Raw genomic sequence first — 25,801 nt, 5'->3', positions numbered from 1 at the left:
TTACAACAATTGACCATATGCTAGGCAATTAAAAGCTTATGATCAAGTGCAGAAAAGCTGAAATATTAAATGTACCCTTTCCAGATCATAATGCAATAAAATTACATTTAATAAATGACCATGGAAGCACAGCTTAAAAATTAATTGGAAACTAAATAACCCAATCTTAAACAGTGAGTCAAAGAACAAACCACAAAACAATTTTATTAAAGAGAATGATCATAATGGGACATTATACCAAAACTTATGGAATGTGGCAAAAGTGGTCATCAGAAACAAATTTATATCTTTAAACGCGTTCATCAATAAAGTTGTTGTTGTTTGTCTTTCATTCTCAAAGAGGACCATGACAGATGTCATGACTAGCAATGAATTGGATTTAAGTGAGGAAAGGCTGTGCAAAGTCACCAGCCACACTCTCTCCTCCAGAGCCATCGGGGTCTAGTGGCAAGATACATCATCAGTACAACTGGAGATGGCCCTGGATGTTTCAGGCAGTTGGGGTTAAGTGAGTTGCTCAGGGTCACACAGCTAGTGTCTGAGGTCAGATTAAAACTCAGGTTTCTCCAACTCCAGGGCCAGTGCTCTATCTATTGTGCCACCTAGCTGCCCCACCTATAAAATAGAGAAAGAACAGATCAATGAATTGGGCAATTAAAAGAACTAGAAAAAGAACAAATTAAAAATCCCCAATTAACTGGAAATTCTGAACATTAAAAGTAAGATTGATAAAATTGAATGTAAGAAAACCATTGAATTAATAAATAAAACTAGGAACTGGTTTTATGAAGAAAACCCAATAAAACAGATAAACCATTGATTAATATGATTTTTTAAAAAGGAAGAAGAAAGCCAAATAACTAGTATCCAAAATAAAAAGAGTGAATACACTACTAATAAAGATGAAATGAAAGTGATTATTAGGAGTTATTTTGCCAAATTGGCAATAAATTTAACAAACTAAGTAAAAAAGAATACTTATAAAAATATCAACTACCCAGATTAACAGAAGAGGAAATAGAATATTGAAATAAACCTATTCTAGAAAAAGAAATTGAACAGGCCATAAATGAGCTCCCTATGAAAAAAAGCATCAAGACCAGATGAATTTACAAGTGATTTCTACCAAACTTTTAAAAATCATCTAATTCCAATATTAAATAAAAATTATTTAAAATAAAAATTGGCAGAGAAGGAATTCTGCCAAACTCCTTTTATGAAACAAATATGGTGGTGATGCTTTAACCTGGAAGAACAAAAACAAAAAAAGAAAATGACAGACTAATTTCACTAATCAATATTCATGCAAAAAGCTTAAAGAAAGCTTTTCCTGGCAAGGAGACCTATCACAAAGATTATACATTGTGACCAAGTGTGACTTCTACCAGGAATTCAGGGATGGTATAACATAATGAAAACTATTAACGTGATTGATTATATCAATAACAAAAGTTACGAAGACCATATCATTATCTCAATAGATGCAGAAAACAGTTTTGACAAAACATAACCCTCATTTCTATTAAAAAGGCTTGAAAGCAGAGGTATAAATGGATATCTCCTTAAAATGATAAGAAGCATCTACCTCAAACTATGAGCAGGCAATATCTGTAATGGGATAAAATAGAAGCCTCTCCCATAAGAGCAGGAGTGAAACAAGGATCCCGATTATCACCAGTATTATTGGCTATTACCCTAGAAGTGTGAGCAATAGCAGCGAGAGAAGAATAAGCAATTGAAGGAATCAGAATGGGCGATGACATAATTAAATGATCTCTTTTTGCAGACAAGATGATGATATACTTGGAAAATCCTGGAGATTCAACTAAAGAGCGAGTCAAAACAATAATCTTAACAAAGTGTATATAAAAGATATATGAAAGCTATAGAAACCCAAATAAATTACTAACACTTCTCTATATAACCAACAAAGCCTGGCAAGTAGAGACAGTGAGAGACATTTCATTTAAAATAACAATAAACAATATAAAATATCTGGAAGTGGACAGCTAGGTGGCACAGTTGATAGAATGCTGGTCCTGGAGTCAAGAGAACCTGAGTTCAAATCTCACCTCAGACACTAGCTGTATGAACCTGGGCAAGTCACTTAACCCCAACTGCCTTAAACATCCGGGGCCATCTCCAGTCATCCCGATATATATCATGCCACTGGACCCAGATAACTCTAGAGGAGAGAGTGAGGTTAGTAACCTTGCATAGCCCTTCCTCACTCAAATCCAATTCAGTGCAAGTCAGACACCACCCTGATGTTACGGTCCTTTCTGGGAACGAAGGAAAAAAAAACAACAAAAACCTGGGAGTCTGCTTACCAAGACAAACCCAGGAACCTTACAAACATAATTATAAAACACTTTCTATACAAATAAAGTCAGATTTAAATAGTCGGAGATAGATAAATTATTCATAGGTGGACAGAGCCAATATAATAAAAATGACAATTCTACATAAACTAATCTACTTAATTCAACACCATCCTAGTTAAATGGCCAAAAAATATTTTGTCGAGCTAGAAAAAATAAATTCATTTGGAAGAATGAAGAGTCAAGAATACAAAGGAATTAGTGGGAAAAAAACACACCATCAAGATAGGAAGTTTAGTGGTAGCAGTTCTTAAACTGTATGATAATAAAGCACCGGCCTTGGTTCAGGAGTACCCGGGTTCAAATCCGGCCTTAGACACTTGACACTTACTAGCTATGTGACCCTGGGCAAGTCACTTAACCCCCATTGCCCTGCAAAAAAAAAAAAAAAAAAAAAAACAAAGAAAAAAAAGAAAAAAAAAACTGTATGATAAGGCAATAATGATCAGAACTTTCTGATACTGACTGAGAAATAGAACAGTGAATCAGTGGAACAAAGCAGACATACAACACACAGTAGTAAATGATTATAATAACCTGGTGTTTGGTAAGATAAAAATCTAAACCCTAGGAATAAGAGATCACTATCTGATAAAAAAAAGTGCTGGGAAAAACTGGAAAGCAGTTTGGCAGAAACTAGGTATAGATGAATATCTTATACCATTTACCCAAATAAGGTCAAAATGGATATAGGACCTAGACCTAAAGGGAGATATGACAAGGAGATGAGAATAACATGGAACATATCAGATTTGTGGACAGGAGAAGAATTTGTGATTACACAAGAAGTAGAGGGCATCATGGGACACAAAATGGATAATCTTGCTTAAATTAAAAAGGTTTTGCTCAAATAAAACCAATTAACAGAAATAAAAATATGATTAAAAGGAAAGCACGAAATTGGGGGGGGGGTTATGGCTAGTTTCTTGCATAAAGGCCTCATATCTCTAATATAAGGAGAACGGAGTCAAATTTATAGGAATATGAGTCATTTTCCAATTGATAAATGGTTAAAGGGAAGAAATCAAAGTTATCTATAGTGATATGAAAAATGCTCTAAGTCATTATTAGTTGATTAAAGAAATGCAAATTACAACATCTTTAAGGTACCATTTTACACCTATCAGACTGGCTAAAATGATCGAAGGGGAAATGAAAATGCTAGAGGGGATATGGAAAAATTGGGATACTCCTTCATTGTTGGTGGAATTGTGAACTGATCCAACCATTTTGGAGAGCAATCTGGAAGCATGCCCAAAGTTATACCGCTGCCTATACCCTTTGATCCAGTAATTCCACTATTAGGTCTGTTTCCCAAGGTGAGCAGGGGAAAAGGAGAAGACCCTATATGTTCTAAAATGGCTAAACAAGTTGCGGTATGTGATTGTGATAGAGACTATTGTACTAGATGAGCTTGTTGATTTTAAGAAAACAGGAAAAGGTGCATGAAGCAGTCAATGCTGTATGCAGTAACTGCAATATTGTTTAAAGAGTTATCTGTGAATGACTCAGCTATTCTCAGCAATATGATCATTCAGCTCAGCTACAAAGGACCCATGAGGGAAGGTGCTCCAGGGAGGTAACTGACCTATGGAAGTCTGAGGTGCAGTCCCACACATCCATCTGTGTCAAGTATTAGGCTTCTGCAGTGGAGGGGTGAGGAGGGAGGGTGGGAGACAACTCAGAATTCAGAATGTAACAAAATAAATACACGAAACAGTCCCAGTGTCTCAGGGCACCGTAAATCTCTGAGAAAGCCGTCTCTTTGAATGGGTGTGTGTACTCAGAAGCTGACTGACTTTCCGAGGGGTCAGACGTCTTTTTTAAAGGTGGGGGTTTGTAAAAATCAAGGACAATAACGCAGCATTGGAATGAGAGGGCCAGTTTTTCTTGTCCCTCTTTTGGCATCAGACTAATTGTTTGTTTTCCTGAGGCCTCAGGTAGCTAAAGATATAATATTATTCTTGAAAATTTTGTAGTTGGAAATAATTTCCATCTCTGGAACAATGATAAGGGTCTTTATGAAGGTGCTAAGGAGGGACAATATGGGATGAGCAGAACCACTTCCCTTCTATGATGTGGCCGCCTCCCTCTGTGGGCTTCACAGACTCTTCCTAAATTCTACTTCTGCCATTTTGAATCAAGCACCTTTGATCTGAGATGGACCAAAGCCCACCTTTGCACTGTCAATGTAGACATGATTTGTTTTGCAAAGTCAGAAGCGATGGGAAATCCCATTGGTCTGGGACCTAATCGGCAGGGTCCAAGCTTACCTTATGTGAACCTTGTTCATAATGGGGTTGCCCTGTTTGTCTTGTGGGCCAAGGTGGAGGGGTGTTCTCAAGCTGCCTTTGCCTGTCTCAGAGGAGCAGAGCCCACAGCAGGGCTGAGTGCTTTCCTGGACATGCACTTCTGATGGGAGCTAACCTCCAGAAGTGGGGCTGCTTCTCAGGGCAGCCTGGGTGAGACCATAGAGCCTCCCTTGAATTCTCATGAGGTCTTGGTGATTACAATGATCCTAGATCCAAATCAGCTTCACCAGTCAGTCAGAGTTAGTGAAGCAGTAAACAAGCATTTATTAAGCACTGACTATGTGCTGGGCACTGTGCTAAGCCCCGGGGATTCCTTGATAGTGGGCTCCTGGTGGCAGCCCCTCTGCTCTGGGCTTGCCAGCATGCCATGGGGTCAGTTGGTATTAGGAAAGCTGCAGATAAAGGGGCTGATGGACGGCCCCTGGGGATGCTCAGTCCCTGCATCCTGGAAGAAGGCCTGACTACACGGAGCAGGATTTTGTCTGAAGGGCTGAATTTTTATCTGGATGGACATGAAAGTGAATTTTAAGATTTATGAGAAGGGCCATTTTCTTAGAAGGTAAATGAAAGGGTTTGCTGTAGTGCCCCCTCGGAGGGTCCATTACTTCTGCCCGCCCCCCTCCCACCTGCTGGGATGGCGGACATCTCCTCCTCCTCTGCAGCTCCTTGCCGCGTGACCAGCCTGTCTTCTTGTCTTTCCCTACTTGTAATTTTCCTCTGCTTTTCTCTGAGGCCCCTTCTCGGCTCTGAATGAATACTGATCAGAACGACTGGATGAGAGGCGGTGGCCATGGCAACAGTGAGCCAGGAGCTCCGTGTATCGGCCCCCAAGCCCTCCTTTCCAGCAGAGTCTGCTTTTCCCATCGCTCAGTAATTTTCCATGAACAAAGCAGGGGCTTGGGAGTGTTAGCAAGGGTTTTCAAAGTGGAAGAAAAGAAAATGGAGACTAGTATGAGTGCAGCAACCCAAGGTAGAGTGTCAGTCTGAGAATGACACAAAGATGTGATTTTTACCAATGAGTCCTAGACTCCCAGGACCATAGACTCAGAGCCAGAAGGATCTGGGTGGTTAGTCCGTCTTTCTCATTTTACAGAGGAGGAAACAGAGGCCTAGAGAGGTTTCATGACTTTCCAGAGGCCACACAGGAAGGGAGTGACAGAGCCTGGATTTGAACCCCAATCTAGCACTTTCCATGTGCATCTAATGATGTTATATAATACACTGAGTTAAATAAAAAACAATGCAGACCTTTGTCAATGGATTGCAAGCAGGTGGCATAAACAACACAGGGATGTTTGTGAAATGTCCTAGTGGCAGGATAGTACTTTGAGTAACTGAACCTTGTGGGGAAGATGTTCCTGTTCAGGTCAGAAAAAGCTTCTACAAATCTAAAGGACCCCACCCCCCCACCCCGCCCCATTTGAGCTCCCAGGAGCTGACCTTGGTTAAAGCCAGAGGGAGTGGACAGGGAGCAAGGCCACCTGGGAAACGGCCCTATGGAAGTCGTGAGGCATCCTGTGGTGCTCCTGTGAAGCATCAGGTGTGTTCTGGAGCCACTGTCCCCGAAGTTCCTGAGTGTTTGACAATTGACAAACAGGAACCAGTCAAATGCTCTTTACAGGCATGATGATGTGTCTGTATAATCGGAGTGGAGGCAAATGGGCTAATGCTCCAACTGAGCTGAGGCCAGGGAGCGATGGTGAGGTGAACCAAGAGGAGGTTGGGGGAAGGAGAAGCAATCTGGGAAGACATGGGCTCCCACCCAACTTTGTTTCTGCTTTTTCTGATGAGATGAATGATCTTGGAAATGAATCTTGGGAAGGACCTTGATCCCTAGATGAGTCAGGTGACAGTAGGAGTACTTGGCTTCCCTGGGCCAGGTCCACCCTCATGATCCAAGTCAGTTTTGTCCTTGGGTCTGAAAGAGCTGACAGGTGTGGGGACTGAGCCACAGTGATCTCACAGGAGAGGCCCTAAAGACGGAGGATGAAGAAGGAGCCATCCCCTCCTAGGCCAGGGAGGCTGACTTCCATCTCTGACAAAATCCTAAAGTGGATCATCAAAGGGACAGCTACTAAACATCCAGCCATCATAGCTTCACCAAGAACAGGACACACTAGACCAACCTCAGTTCCCTTTTTCTTTGAGTATCATTCAGTCATTTCAGTTGTGTCTGATTCTTTGTGACCCCATGCAGGGTTTTCTTGGCAGAGATCCTGAAATGCTTTGGCATTTTACCCTCCAGCTCATTTTCCAGATTAGGAAACTGAGGCAAACAGGGTCAAATGACTTGCCCAGGGTCACAGACACAGTAAGTGTCTGAAAGATGAGTCTTCCTGACTTCATGCCCCACACTCTAGTTAGGTCTTATTCACCAGGATTACTGAAGGGAATGTTGCCATTTGACAGAGTATCTCATGCTAATCTTATGATTATGAGAACTGAATTAGGAGGCAGTGCAATTAAGTGTGTTCAGAAGTAGTTGAATGACTGGATCCAAAGGGTAGCTGTTAATATTTATTTTTTTAAAAAATCATGAAAATATTTTGTTGTTTTCCATTTACATGCAAAGATAGTTTTCAACATTTGTTTTCCTAAGATTTTTACTTCCAAATTGTTCTTCCACCCACCCTCCCTTCCTTCCCCCCTCCCCAAGAAAGCAATCTGATATAGGTTATATATGTACAGTCACATTAAACCTATTTCTGAGTTGCTAATATTTCCATGTCAGCTTGGAAGGAGCTGTCCAGCGTACCCCAGAAATCTGGGCGTGGCCCTGTGCTTTCTAGCACTTTTGTCTTAGATACTTTGGATGAAGGTAGAGATGTCCTGCTCATCCCCTTTGCAGATGGGTGGGGGGAGGAGGGGAGAGATAATTGACATGCCGGTGGTGGTACAAGGGGTAGAGCATGACTCCCTCCCTCCATGGGCAGAGGGACCATCATGCAGTAACTGCGTCTTTTCCCATGTAAGCCACCAAGTCGGTTTGAGCTGGGATCCTGTTTCCATGACAACAGTGCTCCTGCTCTTGGTGTTGTTCATTGGGTTTCTGGAAATTCTTAAATCAAATATATATATTTTTCTCATCAACAACTAGATTTCCCGTTACCCTATCAAGCAGAATTCTTCATAAAAAATATGAATGTGGAAGAGATGCTGGCAAGTGAGGTTCTGGGTGATTTTCTCGGGGCAGTAAAGAATGTCTGGCAGCCAGAACGTCTGAACGCCATTAACATCACATCAGCCCTGGACCGTGGAGGGCGTGTCCCCCTCCCGATTGATGATATGAAGGAAGGGTAAGCAAAGGCCTCACCTTGTCATGCTGCTGTGCTTACTTCTTAGCAGATCTATTCTAAATAAAAGATCTTTTCCAGAATCCTCTTCAGTAAGGTCAAAGAATCTTCTTTGAGACCTCAGAATGTGAGCAGTTTTCCATGCTGAGAAGGGAGTGATAGAGAACAAGGTGTCTTTTCTCTCCAATCCTGGTATCTGTGGAACCCACAGCTGTTTCTCTTGACTTGGCTTCTCCTCAGAACCGCTAAGCCCCGATGCTGGCAGGGAGAGTGCTACACTTGCTAGGGTCATATGTCATTTACAAACAGATGAGATCTGGCCTGTCATGAGCTCTCCGGAGCCTTTATCTGCCTGTCAGTGGGTTAGCTGTCTCACCCTCTGGACATGTGATGAACTCACCACCTATGTTTCTATCTGGGTCATTGAAAAAAGTGCTAAAGGGTACAAGACCGAGCTCAGACCCCTGGAGCATGTCATTGCAAACTCTAGAACAGAAACTCTGTCCTTTCCATGTGTGATTTGACCAGTTCTGTGTCCATTGCCAAACGGAAACTTGGTTCCCCTCCCTCAACCAATAGCATATGTTATGTGTGCTTCAAGCATGTCAAACATCCCCCACTGGAGATGGCAGCTCCTGGATGTGTCTGCTGTCTGTATTGTCAGATTATCCAAACTCCCCTTCTCCAGTCTTTAATCGACTGATGTCAGTGTGTGTGAGGGTTGGGGACAGAAGGAAGGGACGAAGGAGCATGCAGGATCAGTTGTCCATCCTCTGCTGAGGGGAGCCAGCTGAGTCAGCCTGTTCCACTTTGGGGCAGCTCCCGTTGACAGGAAGTTTATCCAGCCCTTCACTAAGCAGGCTGCTCTGTCCTGGCTTCTTGCACACAGGACTGCTGATGATGTCCCGTGAGAGCAGAGGAGAGTGAAACTGTGCCCTCCTCTGATTCCTGCTCTCGCCTTGCTGGTGCACATTGAATTTGTACTCCGCTGAGATCCCAAGATCTATTTTTTAGAACACCAGCTGCCTCTTAAGCCTTCCGCATCATCTGCTTGTGAAGGGGCCTGGTTTTTTGAATCCAAGTTCACAGCTTTGCATTTCTCCCTTTTGAAGTTCATCTTATTAGGTTAACTTCCTGCTCTCTAACCGTGGTCTCTTGGACATTGCCTCTCTCATCCAGCATGTTTGCTGTCCCTCCTCACTGCGCACTCAATGAGCGTTTATGTTTTTATCCAACTTGTTGGTAACCTTGTAAAACAGCCCCCATGCCTGGGGTCCTCCACTGGAGACCTTGGACCAGTAACAAGCCCACTTTGGGTCTAGCCATCCAACATCCCTTGGCCTTACCATTTCATCCACCTCTCTCCATCTTCTCTACAAGAATAGCATGAGATTCTTTATCAAAAACTGTGCCCAAACTGAAGAGAACTATCCCTAACATCCCCCTCATTCCTAGTTCAGGAATCTCTTCAGAAAATGGAATTCCATTAGTCCAGCCCCATCTGTTCTGAAGGAAGCCAGGCTGGTTCCTCGTGCTCCCTGTCACCTTCTCTAGACGCTCACCAAGCTTTCCCTTGATGAGCAGCTTGAGCATCTTCCCAGGTACCAAAGTCTCTGCTCATAGAACTTGGGGTTCCATTCAACAAGCACTCACTGTGTGCCAGGCTCAGCACTAGAAGCTGGTGATACAGAGGGAGAAATAGCACAGTATCCGTCTAGTAGGGCAAGATAGTGGGGGCTCAGGGAAGGAAATGGGGGGGGGGAGAGAGGGAAGCCTATGGCTCAATGCTCCCTAGAGCGCCCTCTGCTGAGCTGCAGGCAGGAGCCACAGGCACCGCTGGAGCCACATGGCCACACCTTCTCCCAAAGTGCTTTCAGGGACGACGTCTACTCTTCCTCAGTGCCTACTGGCCAAGGACGATTGTTGCTTATTTCTGCAGGCTGCATCAGGTGCCTTCTTTTGCACCAAATGAACATTGTTGAGTCCAGGATCTTTTCCTCTTGGCTTTAATTGCTAAGAAACTTGAGCCAAAACCAGTGTATAGTTGTGGTCATCAGAGTCTCTTGGGTGCCTGGCAGTCTCTATACCCACGTTCACCATTATACCCATGTTCACCATGATCAGCTATATTCTCTCTCTGTGTCTCTGTCTCTGTGTGTGTGTCTCTCTCTCTCACACACACACAGATACACAGTCTCTCTCTCCCTTTCCTTCTTTCTCTCTCCTTCCCTCCCCCAAGAAGCAGTAATGATATCTCAGGGAAAATGCCCTCCTGAGTCCCCACCACTAGCCAGGATGTGCCACTGAGGGACTGAGTGGGTTGTCCCTCATTCATTTCAGGAGAAAGCCTGCTTTGGAGACTGATTTGCTCTGCCCTAATTCCAGTTGCTGTTGAGGGCAGGCCAACATTCTAAATCTGTTTCTCTCTCTCTTCAGGGTCTATGTGATGGTTGGTGCAGATGTCCCCTTTTCATCATGTTTACGGGAGGTGGAGAATCCGCAGAACCAGCTGCGGTGCAGCCAAGAAATGGAACCTCTTATAACATGTGATAAAAAATTTCGCTCTCAGTTTTATATTGATTGGTGCAAAATCTCTCTGGTAAGTGTCTTCCCCACTACAAAGAGCTGGGGGCTCACTGCAGGCCAGTGTGTAGCTAGATGCAGCAGCTGTAATGTGGCCACCATTCCCCCTCCTGTAAGGGCTCCATCTGGTACTGCTGCCCACATCTTTGGCTGTTTTCTAGATCTCCTATGTAGTTACCTGTCTGCAGGCTGACCCTGCCCCCCTCCCATAGACTCTACAGCCCTTGAGAGCAGAGACTGAGCCATTTCTGCTGGGCATAGTAGTTCCCTGATAAATGCATGTTGTTTGATTGGAAATTTGTCTCTTCTCAAGCTAATTCTGTCAGTCAGTTAACATGTATTAGACATCCACTATATGCCAGGCACCGTGCTAAGTGCTGGGGACCCAAAGAAGGGCAAAAGACGTGCCCTGCCCTGAAGGAGTTCAGTCCTTGGGGAGACAAGAAGCCATTACACAGAAGCAAGAAAAAAATCAGGCCAAATTGGAGATAAGCAGCTAAGGGAAGGCACTCGGACTAAGGGGGAACCGGAACAACTTCCTGGAGAAGGTGGGGTTCTCATCCTCTCATCTTAGAGACTGGGCGCAGAGCCCTCCCCTCTGCTGAAAGAGAGCGCCAGCTGCTGCCCACTGCCGCCGTCCTCTGTCCTGACCACTGAGGCTGTTCGGGCAGCTAAGCCCCCTGGACAGCCAGGCCCAGGCTTTCCTACAGAGAATGCCTTGGGAGGGGAGGTTCCAAGTGGGATGCTTCCCATGGGCTGGGCCTTGACTCACAGTCCGGAGACTCCCCATTTCCTGCAAGTTCTTTGAGCTTGGACAACCTTCCCCTTGGAGAGCTTCTCTGCCTTCAACTGTGAATGATCCCAGTGACTTGGCGGTCTTTTCAGCTCCAGATCCATAGCCCTATGCTGTTAATTTAGGGTAAGGTTCAACAAACATTTATGAGGCTCCTACTGTGTGCAAGGCACCATGCCAGGTGCTGGGAGTACAAAGGTGTGAGCTGAGCCATCCCTGTTCCTAAGGAACTTCCCTTCTGCTTTGGGGAAGGAGGCTAGAGAGCAGGGAACAGACATCTAAGGACAGGCGCATGTTCTGGGCAGAGCTTTTGGTCATCCTTCCCACAAACATTTATTGAGCACCTGCCAAGTACCCAACATTGTGCCAGGTACTAGAGATACTGAGACAAGGAGGAGCCAGCCCTGGAAATCTTGTATTGAAATGGCTTCTGGTACCTGAATGTGTCTTGGCAGCTTGGGACAAAAGGTGACTGACCCTCCTGGTTCTCAGTGGAGGTGCTGATGCCTTGGGGACAGTCGTTGCTCGTGTCTCTCAGAGTGGGCTGGCTTTACATTGAGGTGCGCAGTGAGCTTCTGACCCCATGATTCCTTTTGGCACGATCTGTCCTGGGCTCTCTCCCCATTGCTGTGAGCCCACCGGCAACCTCCTTTCCCCCACTCCTTCTGATTCCAGCACCCACCCCCCTGTTCAGATGGGTGATGAATGTGGGGGCTCATCATTGTTTTCATCCTGTCAGGTCTGATGCAAAACCTCTCAAACTCAATACCCCCAATTCTTTCTGAGTTGAAATTCTCCAACTAGGATGCCCAGAGAGGCAGTCATGGGGGGTGGGGGGTGTCAAGGAAATCTGGGTTCAAATTCTCCCTTAGATTTTCTTGGGCAAGGAAGGTCACCACTCTGAACCTCAGTTTCCTCATTTGTCACCAGACACTGTATTCCCAGCCTCTCAGGGCTATGCCAGTATCAGCTACAATAGAAAACATTTCTTGGGACAACAGAATCATAGTTTCTTTTTTTTCCATGAAAGTGTTTTATTATTTTCCAGTTACATGTAGAGATAGTTTGCAACATTTGTTTTTATAAGATTTCTAGTTTCAATTTTTCCCCTCCCTCCCTCCTCCCCAAGACAGCAAGCAATCCAGTATGGGTTATATATGTACAATCACATTAAACATATTTCTGCATTAGTCATGCTGTGCAAGAAGAATCAGAGCAAAAAGGAAAAACCTCAAAAAAGAAAAGCAAACAAAAATTAGAGATAGTATGGTTCAATCTGCATCTAGATTCCATAGATATTTTTTTTCTGGATGTGGAGAGCATTTTCCATCATGAGTCCTTTGGAACTATCTTGGACCATTGTATAGCTAAGAATCAAGTCTATTACAGTTGATCAACACACAATGTTGTTGATACTGTGTACAATGTTCTCTTGGTTCTGCTCATCCAGGTTTCTCTGCAGTCCACCTGCTCATCATTTCTTACAGCACATTAGTATTCCATTACATTCATATACCACAACTTAGAACCGTAGTTTCTTATGGAAAAACTAAAAATGGGCTATTAGCTGTTAGATGCTCAGGAGGTGTGTGTTGTGTGTGCAGCAGCCTGGTCCCCTCAGGATTCAGGAACAAATTCTCTCATTTGGAAATTTCTTTTCCTTCTCTCTGTCTTTTGGATGGCCCATGGTCAGTGGCAGTATTTGGCTCCAGGTGCATCATGGGGGAATGAGGAGTGGCTGGAGAGCCCTTTTAGTTCAAGGTGAGAACCTCAGCTGGGCTTTCTACCCATGCTCAGAGCTGTAGTGGAGAGGTGCTTTGTTAGGACTCAGGATGTCTCAGATGCAGGCTCTGCCTAGCTTTGGAACCCCAGGTGAGTTCACATTGGGCCCTTCTCTAGTCCTTCCAGCTGTGGGTCGAGGATCCCACGGTCCTCAGTGCATGTGCATGGGCATATGTGTGTGTGTGTGTGTGTGTGTGTGTGTGTGTGTGTGTGTGTGTGTGTAGTGGGGGGCTACTGGTCCACCGATGGCCATGGCATCAGTGGACACTTCTCTTTTTGTCATTCTAGGGTCACTAAGAATTCAGGGTCTTGCTACAAGTAGGACAGGGCTCTTTTCATGGGATTCCTGGTTGCTTTCTTTGATGTTTCTGGATGATTGGAAGCTGGTGGTGACCAGGTGGCCCAGTGCATGGAGCCCTGAACTTAGAGTCAGACACTTAACTAGCTGTGTGACCCTGGCCAAGTCACTTTCCCTCTGGGCCTTCATTTTTCCATCTGTTAAATGGGGTTGCTGTAAGAGTCCAATGAGATAACATGCAAATCACTCTATAGAATCGAGCCACCATTGGCTCTGGCAGCTTATGTGGCGGCTATTGGTGGTTAATTTTTGTTGCCAATTTCTCTCTTGTGTCAGGTTGACAAAACAAAACAAGTGTCCCCCTACCAGGAGGTGGTTTGTGGAGAGGGGATTCTGCCCGACGGTGGGGAGTACAGGCCCCCTCCAGACTCACTGAAGAGCAGAGACTACTACTCGGACTTCCTCATCACGCTGGCAGTGCCCTCGGCGGTAGCGCTGGTGCTCTTTCTCGTTCTCGCCTACATCATGTGCTGCCGCCGCGAAGGCGTGTGAGTACTTTAGCACTCTACTACCGAATGAATGGGTGCGTCTCCTCAGCTCACAACACACCAGCTCACACCAAAAAGGAGCTTCTGTAGGCCAGAAAATTCTCAATAAACCAGTGGAAACCAGCTTTGCCTCTTAAACATGTCTTAAATTCACTTGCACCTCAATGGATATAGGAGGTCCAATTGCATTATGCTGAGTCTGTAGGGACCAGGCAGCCCCTCCAGTGCTAGCTAGGTCCCAAGAAGGTTCCAACTCTGACTTTGGTTAGAATGACTCCCTCGGGAGAGGGGCCAAAGCCCCTACCCTCTGCTTGGGCCTCTGCTGATGTGGTGAACCCTGAGCAGGGGCCTCAGTCTGACCAGAAGTTAGAGTTGGAATAGCCTTGGAATTCTTGGCCATTGGAACAATGGAGTGTGCAGAGCCTCCGAAAGCCCAGCTCATAGCCCAGTGCCAGTCAGGGGCAGTCCGGTTGGAGTAAGTAAGGAAGGGAGCCATCGAGCAGCAGCGTCCCGTCCCTCCATGCTCCATGTCACCCAGTTTCATCCCATCGCCCACTTCCTTGTTTTGGTTTTGTTGTTGTTGTTTCTCTGTGTGCGTCTCTCATCCATCTGGGCTCTCTCTGTGCGCGCTCATCCAGGGCCTGGCCGAGCCCTGCAGCATCTCCACCTCCCACTCAACCACCATCAGCACGTAGTTCTGATGTTGCAAATATCAATGCTATGATTTAATTCATACATTTTGTTTTGTTTCTAGGGAAAAGAGAAACATGTACACCCCAGAGTAAGTGTCTTCTTTCCTGCTGTTTTCATTCCCATTGACTTTCCATCTCTCCGTAGCCCTTCACGCTTCATCCGTGTGTCAGGCTCTTGTTCCATTGATCTGGTCCCATGAGACAGCTGCTTTTTAAGTAGACAAACTTTGGAGGGACAGGAAATCCATAGAAACAGGGCACATAAATGTATGTGTAGCTAATTAAACTTAGAACAGACACGTCAGATACTAATGCACAAAAATTTTATAAAGAGCAAAGAGCACAAGTCTCCTGATGCAAAACGCTCCCCCAATCTACGGCCAGAGCCTCCCCACAAAAGGACATTCTGCACATCCTGGTGATGCCCCCAGGAAGGAAGGGTCTCTGTAAAAATGGGAGAGAGGGTGAGAATTCCAACTGAGCTGTAGGATGCGCATCCCTGGCAAGGAGTTAATTTCCGACACAACACTCCACACAGTTTAGTTTAATGAAATGGCCCTTGATTTCAAGATTAGTCAAGTAGTTATTTTAAATTCCTTCCAACCACATACAATCATATGCTAAATGAGTTTCCTATTTCAGAGGTAGAGTCTAGCAAGCCTGAAATGCAAGAATCTGGGTTTTTATTTTGGGAGAACTTTTTCCCCATAGCTTTTCAGACATTGCTGTCTGGAGGTGCTGATGACTCTTACCGACTCTTGTTTACTCCTTCTGACCTAGCATCCAACTGGTCCATCACAGCGCTATTCAGAAGTCCACAAAGGAGCTGCGCGACATGTCCAAGAACAGAGAAATTGCTTGGCCGTTGTCCACACTGCCTGTGTTCCACCCGGTCACTGGGGAGATCGTCCCCCCACTGCACACGGACAGCTATGACAACACCAGCATGCCGCTGATGCAGGCCCAACCGTAAGTACCTCTGTAAGGGCTCTGAGTAGTGTCTGCAGCTGGAACATCGGGCCTTCCTCAGACCCACCTGGCAGCCAGGGAAAGACTTAAGGTTTGGCAAGGTCTAGGGGTAGGGCAGGTGCCCAAAGGACCCCAGTGCAGGACGAAGCTCTTCAGAAGAGAGAATGCCTCATCCTAGGCTTTGGTGATGTTCAAGACCCTGGCTGCTCTGCCTTGATGGGAAGCTGGTGTGAGGTTGGCCATATGTGCCCAGAATTCGGTCTGCAGACCTAAGCTGGGGGCCCTGAAGGGCCTGGGTGGCCATGCGTTTGGGAACTTGAAGGCTGTGGACTCTGTGGAGGACATTCTTTGAGCCCCTGTTTGTGGCTCAATTAATTTTCCCTCCTGACTTAAATTTCAGGGAGTATTTTCCGCCAGGCCTGCGTGTTGGCCTCGGCGGTGTCTGCTTAGGGATGCTGTTCTTCTTCTCTATGCCCACCTTCTGCCCAAGCCTACTTATGCCTCCACCAGCCCTGGCCAGAAAGCATTTCCTTGTTCATCCTCTTTTCCTGTCTAGGTCCTGCTGCCTCTCCTCTCTTGGCAAGAGCCAAAGTTCTTCTGCTTGGCCATGATTTTCTTCCTTCTTGCATCTGCCCCATTTCCTGGAGAAGCAGGCCTCAGACTTCACCCAAACCTGGGTTGGGGAGAGGGCAGCATTCCAACCACCCTGGCTCCTCACAGCTGTCAAGGTGTAGCAGCGTTCTTGGGCTTGCACCCTTGGGCAGGAGCAGGGTTTTTGGCCAGGCTGACCTTGGTCACTGGACCACTGCATCTAAGACTATTTATGACAGCAGCCAGGCAGCTCAATGTTTCCATATTCATCAGTTTGTAAGATTTGTAAAAATCTCTGCTAGCTGATTTGAGCCTCCAAACTCCCTGGGACTGAAAATGTCTTGTTTAATGTGAATTTCTTCCTCAGTCACAGATGGTGTAGCTGGGCTGGGGGAGGTTTCCTCCCTTAGGCACAAGATGGCACACAGACATTCCTGTAGGCAGGGGCTGCCCTCACTTTGCTATACAGGAGTCCTGGAAACAGTGTCTTGAAATGAATTGTATTTTCCCATAGAAACAATGTTGCAAATGCAAATGTTTTTGACCAAGGATTTGGCATCAAATGAAGGAAGAACTTCCGGGATGCCGCACTTAAGGCAAAGATACATTAGGGAGCCCCTGAATCACTGGAAATGGCAGCATTGTGTTTGAGGGTTGAGATTTTTGAGACTAGTTCAATTTCCTAATTTTTATGTTGGCAAACCAAGAGTCTGGTACTTGTCCCAGGTCATAAAACTGGCTGGTGGCAGAGTGGGGACTGGCACTCACATCTCCTCTAGCTTCTCTCCACTCAATCCTGCACCATCCATCCCTCCCCTAGGGCCAACTTGTTCCCTACAGGCCAACCCCAGGACTTTGAGCCGTAGTGATCTTGGAGCCAAGATTTCAGCAGATTTCAGCAGATTTCAGCAGGGTGGCTCAGCCAGCCCAGTGGAGAGGCCTTGAGAAGCAAGGGTCCATGGTACTTGGAACAAGGACTGTGTTCTAAAGAAACAGAGCTAAGCTATGAACCTTCTCCCCTTTACCTCCTCAGAACTTGAGATGGGGCAAAGTGTGTGTTGGGGGGGGGTGGATTGGGCCTCCCGCCTGCGGGGGGGCAGTATGTTTGTATGTTGTAAGTATTCCTTTGTTTAAAAGAAAGGAGTACATTGGCTGGGTGCCAAGGTATGACAGACTGCCCATCTGTGGGGTAAAAAGTTCAGGATTTGATACCTGCGAGGTGGAAGACTTGCCCATGGTCATACCACAAACCCCTGCTATGATGGTTTTTATTTAGTATGAATCTTGCTCACCATCTCAAACTTTGAACCTCCCATCAGGGCAGATTGGATTCTTGCTCTCCTAATGAATGAGGCATAGTCCCCACCCCCTCCCTGAGTCATACAGTGGTCCCTTTTTGGCTAAATGGCCACTGCAGAGCCTTCCAATTCAGGGATGAGGGACCAGGAGTCATAAGCATTCTTATTTAGCATCTTTTTCTTGGCTCAGCCCCTTTCCCCTCCCAAACACTCAGCCCCAGGAATCTTTACCAGGACATTCAATCACAAAAGGGTCACCTGGGATAGAAGGGAGAATGAACGGGTCCCTCCTTGGCCTAGATGAAAATTTCCTAAACTGTGGGTTGTAACCCCATATGAGGCCATGTAACTGGATGTGGGGGTCATGAAAACTTTGGCAACAGTAAAAGGTTCTGTATACCTAGTTTACATACCTATATACCTGGGGTCCCATAAAAGTCTCTGGGGTGAAAAGGCATTATAAGTGGAAAAAGTGTAAGAAGCCTTGGTCTTGATAATGGTGGGTTCTGGCCAATGTGGCTCCTGCTAAAGAAACCAGGCAATGAGCAGGCACAAGTACTGAGAACTGAGGACCAGCTGTAAGGGAGTGAAGACAGTAGTGAGGAAGAGCACTGAGGGAAGTTATCCTCAAATGACTGTCTCACTCAGGGATACTCTTATGATGTGGTAGCAACAGATTCCCCTGCCTGGCCATGCTGCACTAATTCTGGCGAGCACATGCTGGCTGGTGCCAAGAGCAGGAGGCAGTGCTGGACATGCTTACCTCTTTGGGCAGGAATCATTCATTGATTCTTTTCAGTGTCCAAATACAGGAGTCTAACTTTGAAGACCCTATATAGATGGCTGCTGACTCACAGCACAACCTGCCTCACACTGGGGTAGTATTTGGATAACATATGGGTGTTTGTTTTGTGGGCACCAGTGAAGGAGCCAGTACAAAGGAAGAGCTTAGATGGATTTGGGTTCTTTGGGTTCAGGCTTGCCATTGGTAGCTGATTTGTTTGGCACTTTCATAAGTCAGAGAAAAGAAACACAACTTTTTAAACTTGTCTTTGTGTTTCCTTAGGTCTTAAATCTCAACCAAATTCCAAGTTTTCTAGATTTTAAAATGTTGTATTTCCAGTTTGTTTTTTTTTTTAATCAATTCAATTTGTGACTTTGTAATGAGGGAGTGGTGCACACTCTAACCTTATTATCTTTCTAAAATGGTGTCTCCACACAAAGGAGACTAAGGAGCTGCCTCTTGGAGAATTGTGATTATTGGATCATGAATGCTCATCCTGGGTGGGGGTGGGGGAGTTTGTAGTTCAGTCATTTCATTTGTGTCCCACTCTTCATGACCCCATTTGGGGTTTTCTTGGCAGAGATACTGGAGTAGTTTGCCATTTCCTTCTTCAGCTCATTTTACAGATGAAGAAACTGAGATGAACAGGGTTAGGTGACTTCCCCAGGGTCACTCAGCTAGTAAGTGTCTGAGGCCAGATTTGAATTCAGGAAGAGGAGTTTTCCTGACTCCAGGCTCTATGCACTATGGCAACTCCTAGCTGCCCAACCAGGGGTTAAGAGGAGCCTTTTTCCATTGGCTGCATTGTCAGCATCTTTAAAAGGTCCCAACTCAGGCTAATTCCCTTCTGGGGGACTGGGGTGACTACCAACAGCACCACAGGAGGAGAGCTGAGAGTTAGAATCCAGGCCGGATTTTGCAGCCAGCCCAGACTGATGCCCCAGGAAGTGAGGAATGGCTTTTGGCACCCCAGGCTCCTCTGGTAGTTCAGTGACATTTGGACCTAAACACCATGTAAGAAGTGAGCTGAGTCGGGCCTCTTCTACTCCCTTCGCCCTCCCTGCTTAACACGTGAACCCCTCAGGATGCCCCAGGGCTTTAGGGGAGAGGACTGGCAGCCACTCCAGAAGAACAATGGGGGTAGGATTCGTGATGGGACTCATGGAGAAAGCATTGTCCAATTCAAGTTGTCAGACTGGAATCCTCACTGTCATGCTTTTGGGGGGGGGCAGTGAGGGTTAAGTGACTTGCCCAAGGTCACACAGCTAGTAAGTGTCAAGTCAACCTATTTTTATAAACGAATTTCATAGTTCCAGCTCTTAGATACTCTGTATTCCAGCCAAACTAAGCTCCTTCCTGTGTATGATTTGTCATCTCTCATCTCCATGCATTTTCATAGGCTGTGACCCAGGCTGGAAATGCTCTCCTCCCTTACCTTTACCTCTTAGGTTCCCTAGCTTCATTCTGAAAGTCCTCTTTTTCATTAAAGTCCCATTTTTTTCCTCTGAACGATTATAATCAGTTTTTCTGGGTAGGTGATTCTTGCTTGTAATCCCACTTCCTTTGCCCTCTGCAATACCCTATTCCATGCCCTCTGATCCTTTAATGTAGAAACTGCTAGATCTTGTGTTATCCTGACTGGGGCTCCACAGTACTGGAATTCTTTCCTTTTGGCAGCTTGCCATATTTTCTCCTTGACCTGAGAGCTCTGGACTTTGGCTATAATATTCCTAGGAGTTTTCCTTTTGGGATCTCTTTCTGGAGGTGATCGGTGGATTCTTTCAATTTCAATGCTTCTAGAATTTCAGGGCAATTTTCCCTAAGAACATCATGGAAGATGATGTCTAGGCTCTTTCCTTGATCATGGTTTTCAGGTAGATCAATAATTTCCAGATTATCTCTCCTGGACCTATTTTCCAGGTCAGCAGTTTTTCCCAGAAGATATTTCACATTGCCTTCTATTTTTTTATTCATTTGGATTTGCTTTATCGTGTCTTGGTTTCCCTAGCTCCATTCTAATCTAGTTGCTGTCCTCTGGAAGACTTGGCTTCAGAACCTGATGGTTTTGCTTGCCTGCTAGGAAAACATAGTTCAAATCCCCCCCTCTCCCCCCTTCCTTTTCTTCATTGGAGTGTAAGCTCCTTGAAGGCATTTGTATGATGCCTTGCTGGTATTTGTATCCCAGTGCTTAGCAAAGTGCCTGGTATACAGCAAGGGCTCAATAAATGCTTGTTTCCTTCCTCCCACAGTTCCAGGACTCAATATTGTAAATGGTTGGGGGCAGAGGGGAGAGGGGTTTGGACAGGCCTTGGGCTCACTGCATGAAAGACCGTACCTCAGTCTCTGGATCAGTTCTGCCATGAAAAAGATTTGCGATGACCCTTTTAGCCCCATCTGTGATCTAGCTCCAGAACCCTGCACAGTTGCACTCAGAAATTTTCATTGTTTCTAGGAACCTCCCACCTCAGACCCAGATTCCACAGCAGCAAGAGGCCGGTGAGTACCACCACTGCCTGAGGACGATGCCCATTATCCTGGGCCATCTTGTCGGGCTGTTCACTTTGCACCCAAAGGGAGTAGATGATGGGGACTGGTCCATCTTCAGTTGGGCAAGGGCCTAGGGATGACTCCAGCGTACCAGGTCAGTGCCCTGGGTGGGCCAGTTCCTGGGGGTGAATTCAGGTGTGAGCATGTGACCTAGATGGTTCCATTGTTGCCCTCCAGGATGACTCTAATTGAGAAGACCAAGTGATGATCCCAGGGGTGTGTCTCTTCTCCCCTGGTCCCTGCTCTACTTGACTGAGGGGATGGGTTCTAGATGGGCTGTTGGGGAGCCCTCATTGGCAGGGCACCTTTGAGCATCCTCTGTGAGGGCATTCAAAGGCCTTCGGGACAAAGAGTTCTTCTGCATTGAGAGGGGCTTGCAAGGCCAGCTTTAATGTCACCTGAGCAGTGACAACAGGACCAGGGAGAGTGACTGTGCCCATCCTCTTGCCTGATGGCTCTCTTGGTCATTTATTTCTTGGCAGTGCCCCCCTTCTCATAGGTGGGGATTTCCTTCACTTTCATGAGGAGGTGGTAGCTTCTTTTTGATTCTTTCCTAGTCAGTGGGGGTAGTGGTCACTGCCTCCCCTGAAGACCCACCCACCTGCCTGCCTGCTGAGGACAGGTCACTCTCCCGTCCTCCTAGGACTGGCCCGGAGAAGTTTGTTCAGACTGTCTGTGGGGTTAGGGGTCTCCAGGACCACTCTGCCTTAGGTGGAGCTAATAGTGGTCTCTACCCATCCTGGATCAGTTGTCAGGAGAAGTAGCCTGCCTGGGGCTGCCCAGAAGGTTCAGAGCCCTGGCTCTGGGCTGACAGAAGGGCGGGCCTGGCGGCTCAGGCAGCTGGCGCAGAAGGGCAATTAGAAAAGTAACTGATCATTCCGTGTTTGGTGTTTTTATTTAAAATCCATCTTCTCTGTTACTGCTTTCGGGGCTTTAAGGAGAATTTCGTATGACAACTTTTCAAAGATTTGAGGCAAGTATCATGAAACCATTGTTCAGATTTTAATCAGAGAGGGATGAGAACGTTGCGAAGTCCAAGGCAGGCTTGGCCCCGGGTTGTGTGGACTGCTCCCTGTCAGGTAAATGTCAGTCCCTTGAAGCGCCTCATGTGCCCAGCAGGAGGAGCCAGATGCCCCAGGCAGGCACCCCCCAGTGGCCACTTCCATCAGAGCAGGGATGGGTTGGTGTCAGCAACAGTCGCATCCGCCTCTCCCAAACTTTTGAGATGCTTCTGTCAAGTTTCAAAGCAAAGCTCCCTGGATCCAGCACAACTCACATCTCATTCCTGTGGGGCAGGGAGTGCGAGGGTCATTTCTCCCTTTTACAGACGAGGAAATGGAGGCTTAGAGCATTTGACGTGACTTCCCCAAGGTTGAACCTAAGTCTTCCTTATTCCACTCTCCACCTTCCACTGTGCTTCATTCTGTGGTCTGATGGTCTGGGAGATATGCCATGGGGAGTGGGCCCTTTGATGCCCCAGGAACATCAGCCGCACACTGGGGGGGATGGGACAAGAGCCTCTGGGGCTGGGGGTCCCAAGCTTCATTGCCTTATCCCCTTTTTGAGCTTTAAGCCCTTGGGGAGGACGATGAAATCTAGTCCTGCCCTGCTTCTGTTGTGACTTGAAGCCAGATTGGGAGGGGTGCTGACCTGGGCTTGGCCCTTGTTGATCTCTCCCGTTTTACTAAAAACAGAACTAATTAGCCTGTCAGTCAGTCAGTCAGTCAATAAATGCGGCATTAGGGTGAGAAATGGGCTTGGGTTTCTCTGGGCATCTCAATGTCTCCAGATGTCTGGATCTCTGCTTTTGTTTTAATTCAGCCTGGCCAGCCCAGATGAGGCCCGGGGTGTGCATCAATAAGTTCCACTCTCTGAAAACGGGGGAAGCCGGCAGGAGGGAGGAGAAAGGAGGAAGAGGGGAGGGGAAGGGAACAAGCATTTGTGTGGTACTTTCTATGTACCAGGCCCTGGGACAAGGACCTTTTTTACAAATGATATTTCTTTGAACCTCACACAGCAACTCTGAGGTAGGTGCTGTTATTATTCCTATTTCACAGTTGAGGAAACTGGGGCACACAGGTTTTGTGACTTGCCCAGGGTAAACCTGAATAGCTGCCTCTCAGGAGGAGGAAAGCTTGTGTAGAAATCTGAAAGGAGACTAAGATTCTGGAGCCAGAGAAGAGGAGAGAGTCTTGGGCAAAGGCGTGATGGCTGGAGATGGGCATCACCAGTAGGTGGGATTCTGGGTCTCCTGTCTGTGCACTGGCACAAAGACCCACTTTCTCCAACCACTCCCATTTGCTCTGGATTTTTCTCTGGGAAGCCCAATGCCAACTGCAAGCCTGTTCAGCCTTCTCAGTGCATGCCCAGCTTGGCAGCTCTCCCTTCTGGGCACATCAGACACAGAGCTTTTGGTCTTGTTTTCCCCAAGTGCCTGCAGCCCTGCAGGGAGAATGGGTGGGCAGCAGGAGTGTTAGCCCTTGTTGGCCCCTGCCAGAAACCCACCCACCCAAGGCCTTCAGGGAGGCAGATGCGGTAGCTTGCAGGGGTGTGCGAAGGTGGTCAGCCCTTCCTGTCCCTCCTGAGGTCCACCTTCCAGTAGCGCAGCCTGTGGCCCGTCTGGGCTCCCTTGGCATCAGCTCCACCCAGTGGCTTTGGCTTTCCTCCAGCTCTCATCAGGCATCCCTCAGTCTAACCTTATGACCAGCCGTACAGCTCTCAGACCATATCTTTTATTCCCCTTCTTTCCAAATTTCTTGGCTGGTGACGTCTGGTTTCCTGCTCCTGCCCACTATGCACTGCCCCATTACGTGTTCTTCTTCAGAGACTGTTTTCCATTAATTACAGCCTCATAATCACATCAAATCATAAGAAGAGCATGGTGACTTTTGTCAGAGGAAGATTTGAGATCCCCAAAGCAGCATCCGTGTTCCAGCCTGACCCACCCAGCTCTGGGGTGGGTTCTTTCCAATTCATTATGAATGGTCACAGATATCATTTAGGAAACTGTCAAATGTCCTGGGGTGTCCTTCAGTCAGCAGTAATAATGATGATGATAGGGGGCAGCTAGGGGGCCCAGTGGATAAAGCACCGACCTTGGAGTCAGGAGGACATGAGTTCAAATGTGGCCTCAGACACGGGACACTTATTGGCTGTGTGACCCTGGGCCAGTCCTTAACCCTCACTGCCCCACTAAAAAACAAAACCAAATAATGATGATGATAGGGGGCAGTTAGGGGGCCCAGTGGATAAAGCACCGGCCTTGGAGTCAGGAGGACCTGAGTTCAAATCTGGCCTCACAACACTTATTGACTGTGTGACCCCATAAAAAAACAAAAACAATGATGATGATAGGGGGCAGCTACGGGGCCTTGGAGTCAGGAGGACCTGAGTTCAAATCTGACCTCAGACACGGGACACTTATTGGCTGTGTGACCCTGGGCCAGTCCTTAACCCTCATTGCCCCACAAAAAAACAAAACCAAATAATGATGATGACAGATAAAATTTCATGTTTCTAAAGCATTTTACTCTGTGCCTGGGAGGCAGGTGCTGTTATGATGAACCCCATGGTGCAGGTGAGGAAACTGAGGCAAACAGAGGTTTAGTGACTTGCCCAGGGTCACACAGCTAACAAGTGTTTGAACTCAAGTCTCCCTGACTCTAGATAATCACAATATCCTCTTCAAACAGAAGCAGCTGGGGTCATCCATTTGTGGGGAATCCCTCTCCCATTTGGATTCTCTGCTGGGTCCGCCATGACAGTGGCATCGATGGCCTTTGGCGAGCAAATGTCTCCCTGGTTTGTCCTTCACTTTGTGTATCATAAAAGCTTCATTAAAGGAGGGTAAAGGATTTTGACAAATGCCTGGGAGGCCCCTTCTTGGAAGGGAGCCTTGCAGGTCACATTTTGTCAACCAAATCAGATATTTGTTTGTTTTTTGTGGCCAACTCGATGAGCAGAATGCTCATCTTGTAGTCTCTGTGCCTTTTGGTGGCTTGTGTCACTGTGCAAAGGTGGCAGCCAGAGACCACTTATTGCTCCCTTCTCATACCTTCCTCAAGGACGCCTTTTAGGGCTGTAGATCATTCTCATAAAAATGCAGAGAGAGGCGCGAATAGACATGTTGGTCAGGAGTTAGGGCTGTTTTCTTCAGCCAGGTTTAATTGGGCATAGGAAGGCCTAGGATTTTTCCAGGCCTTTAGTATTTTAGATACTTTTTAGATATCTGGAGATTTAAGCCCTTAATGCCCTCCCCACAATTGTTACCTCAGTCACTCAATCAGCAAGTATTTACAAAGGACCAACACTGTGCCAGGCACTAAGGGCACAAAGACAAAAAGGAAGCAATCCCTACTTGGGAGCCTAGTATGTTCATGAGGGAGATGAGTCATGAACGGATGCATATGTGAATGGATGGTTCTGTGGCAATAAGGAAAATAAGTCATTGTGCTCACTCTCATTCAGGGTTCTCTCCATCCCTCCCTCCCTCCCTCTCTCCCTCCATCCCTCCATCCCTTCCATCCATCCCTTCCTCTCTCCGTCCCTCCCTCCATCTCTTCCCTCCTTCCATCTCTCCCTCTATTTCTCTCTCCCTCCCTCCATCCATCCTTTGGTTCTGCAGAGTGGTTTCCACTGTGCCCTGTAGCATTCTAGGGACTATGGTGGCTTCCCTCCAGTGGGTAGAGAATACAGTGTGCCCTAGACACTGGTGAAGATCTGGTTCATTTTCCATGTTTGTCCTCCTTGCAACACTCTAGATGGGGCGGGGTGTCTCCAGCCAGGTTTTCTGTAGATTTGTTTTCCCATCGCTGCCTCTCATTTGCTGAAGTGGTGCTGAGTCCACCATTCTCCTCTTCAAGATCTTACCAATGAGGAGAGACTCCAGGTGTATCACAAGTGTGCATTTTTGAAGACTCCTGGGGTCTGA

The 25,801-nt window shown here is 46.6% G+C and overlaps 1 protein-coding gene across 7 annotated transcripts in view; it reads left to right on the top strand.

The window, feature by feature from the left end:
- SGCE (sarcoglycan epsilon) overlaps positions 1 to 25,801 on the top strand; it is a 53,366-nt gene that overhangs the window by 26,915 nt on the left and 650 nt on the right. For 2 of the 7 annotated variants that reach the window (XM_043968909.1, XM_043968903.1), the window contains 7 exons: positions 7,791 to 7,989; positions 10,423 to 10,585; positions 13,779 to 13,990; positions 14,745 to 14,771; positions 15,463 to 15,651; positions 20,777 to 20,820; positions 21,871 to 21,950. In XM_043968909.1, coding sequence (XP_043824844.1) covers positions 7,791 to 7,989; positions 10,423 to 10,585; positions 13,779 to 13,990; positions 14,745 to 14,771; positions 15,463 to 15,651; positions 20,777 to 20,820; positions 21,871 to 21,950 — 914 coding nt within the window. Of the gene's footprint in view, positions 1 to 7,790; positions 7,990 to 10,422; positions 10,586 to 13,778; positions 13,991 to 14,744; positions 14,772 to 15,462; positions 15,652 to 20,776; positions 20,821 to 21,793; positions 21,845 to 21,870; positions 21,951 to 25,801 lie in introns of all 7 variants that reach the window. The other 5 variants (XM_043968908.1, XM_043968905.1, XM_043968910.1 and 2 more) reach the window with 5 other exon arrangements.

This window comes from Dromiciops gliroides, chromosome 5 (assembly GCF_019393635.1).
Source record: "Dromiciops gliroides isolate mDroGli1 chromosome 5, mDroGli1.pri, whole genome shotgun sequence".
NCBI lineage: Eukaryota > Metazoa > Chordata > Mammalia > Microbiotheria > Microbiotheriidae > Dromiciops > Dromiciops gliroides.
Note: the sequence above shows the minus strand (reverse complement) of the source record. Positions and strands in the feature narration are given on the sequence as shown.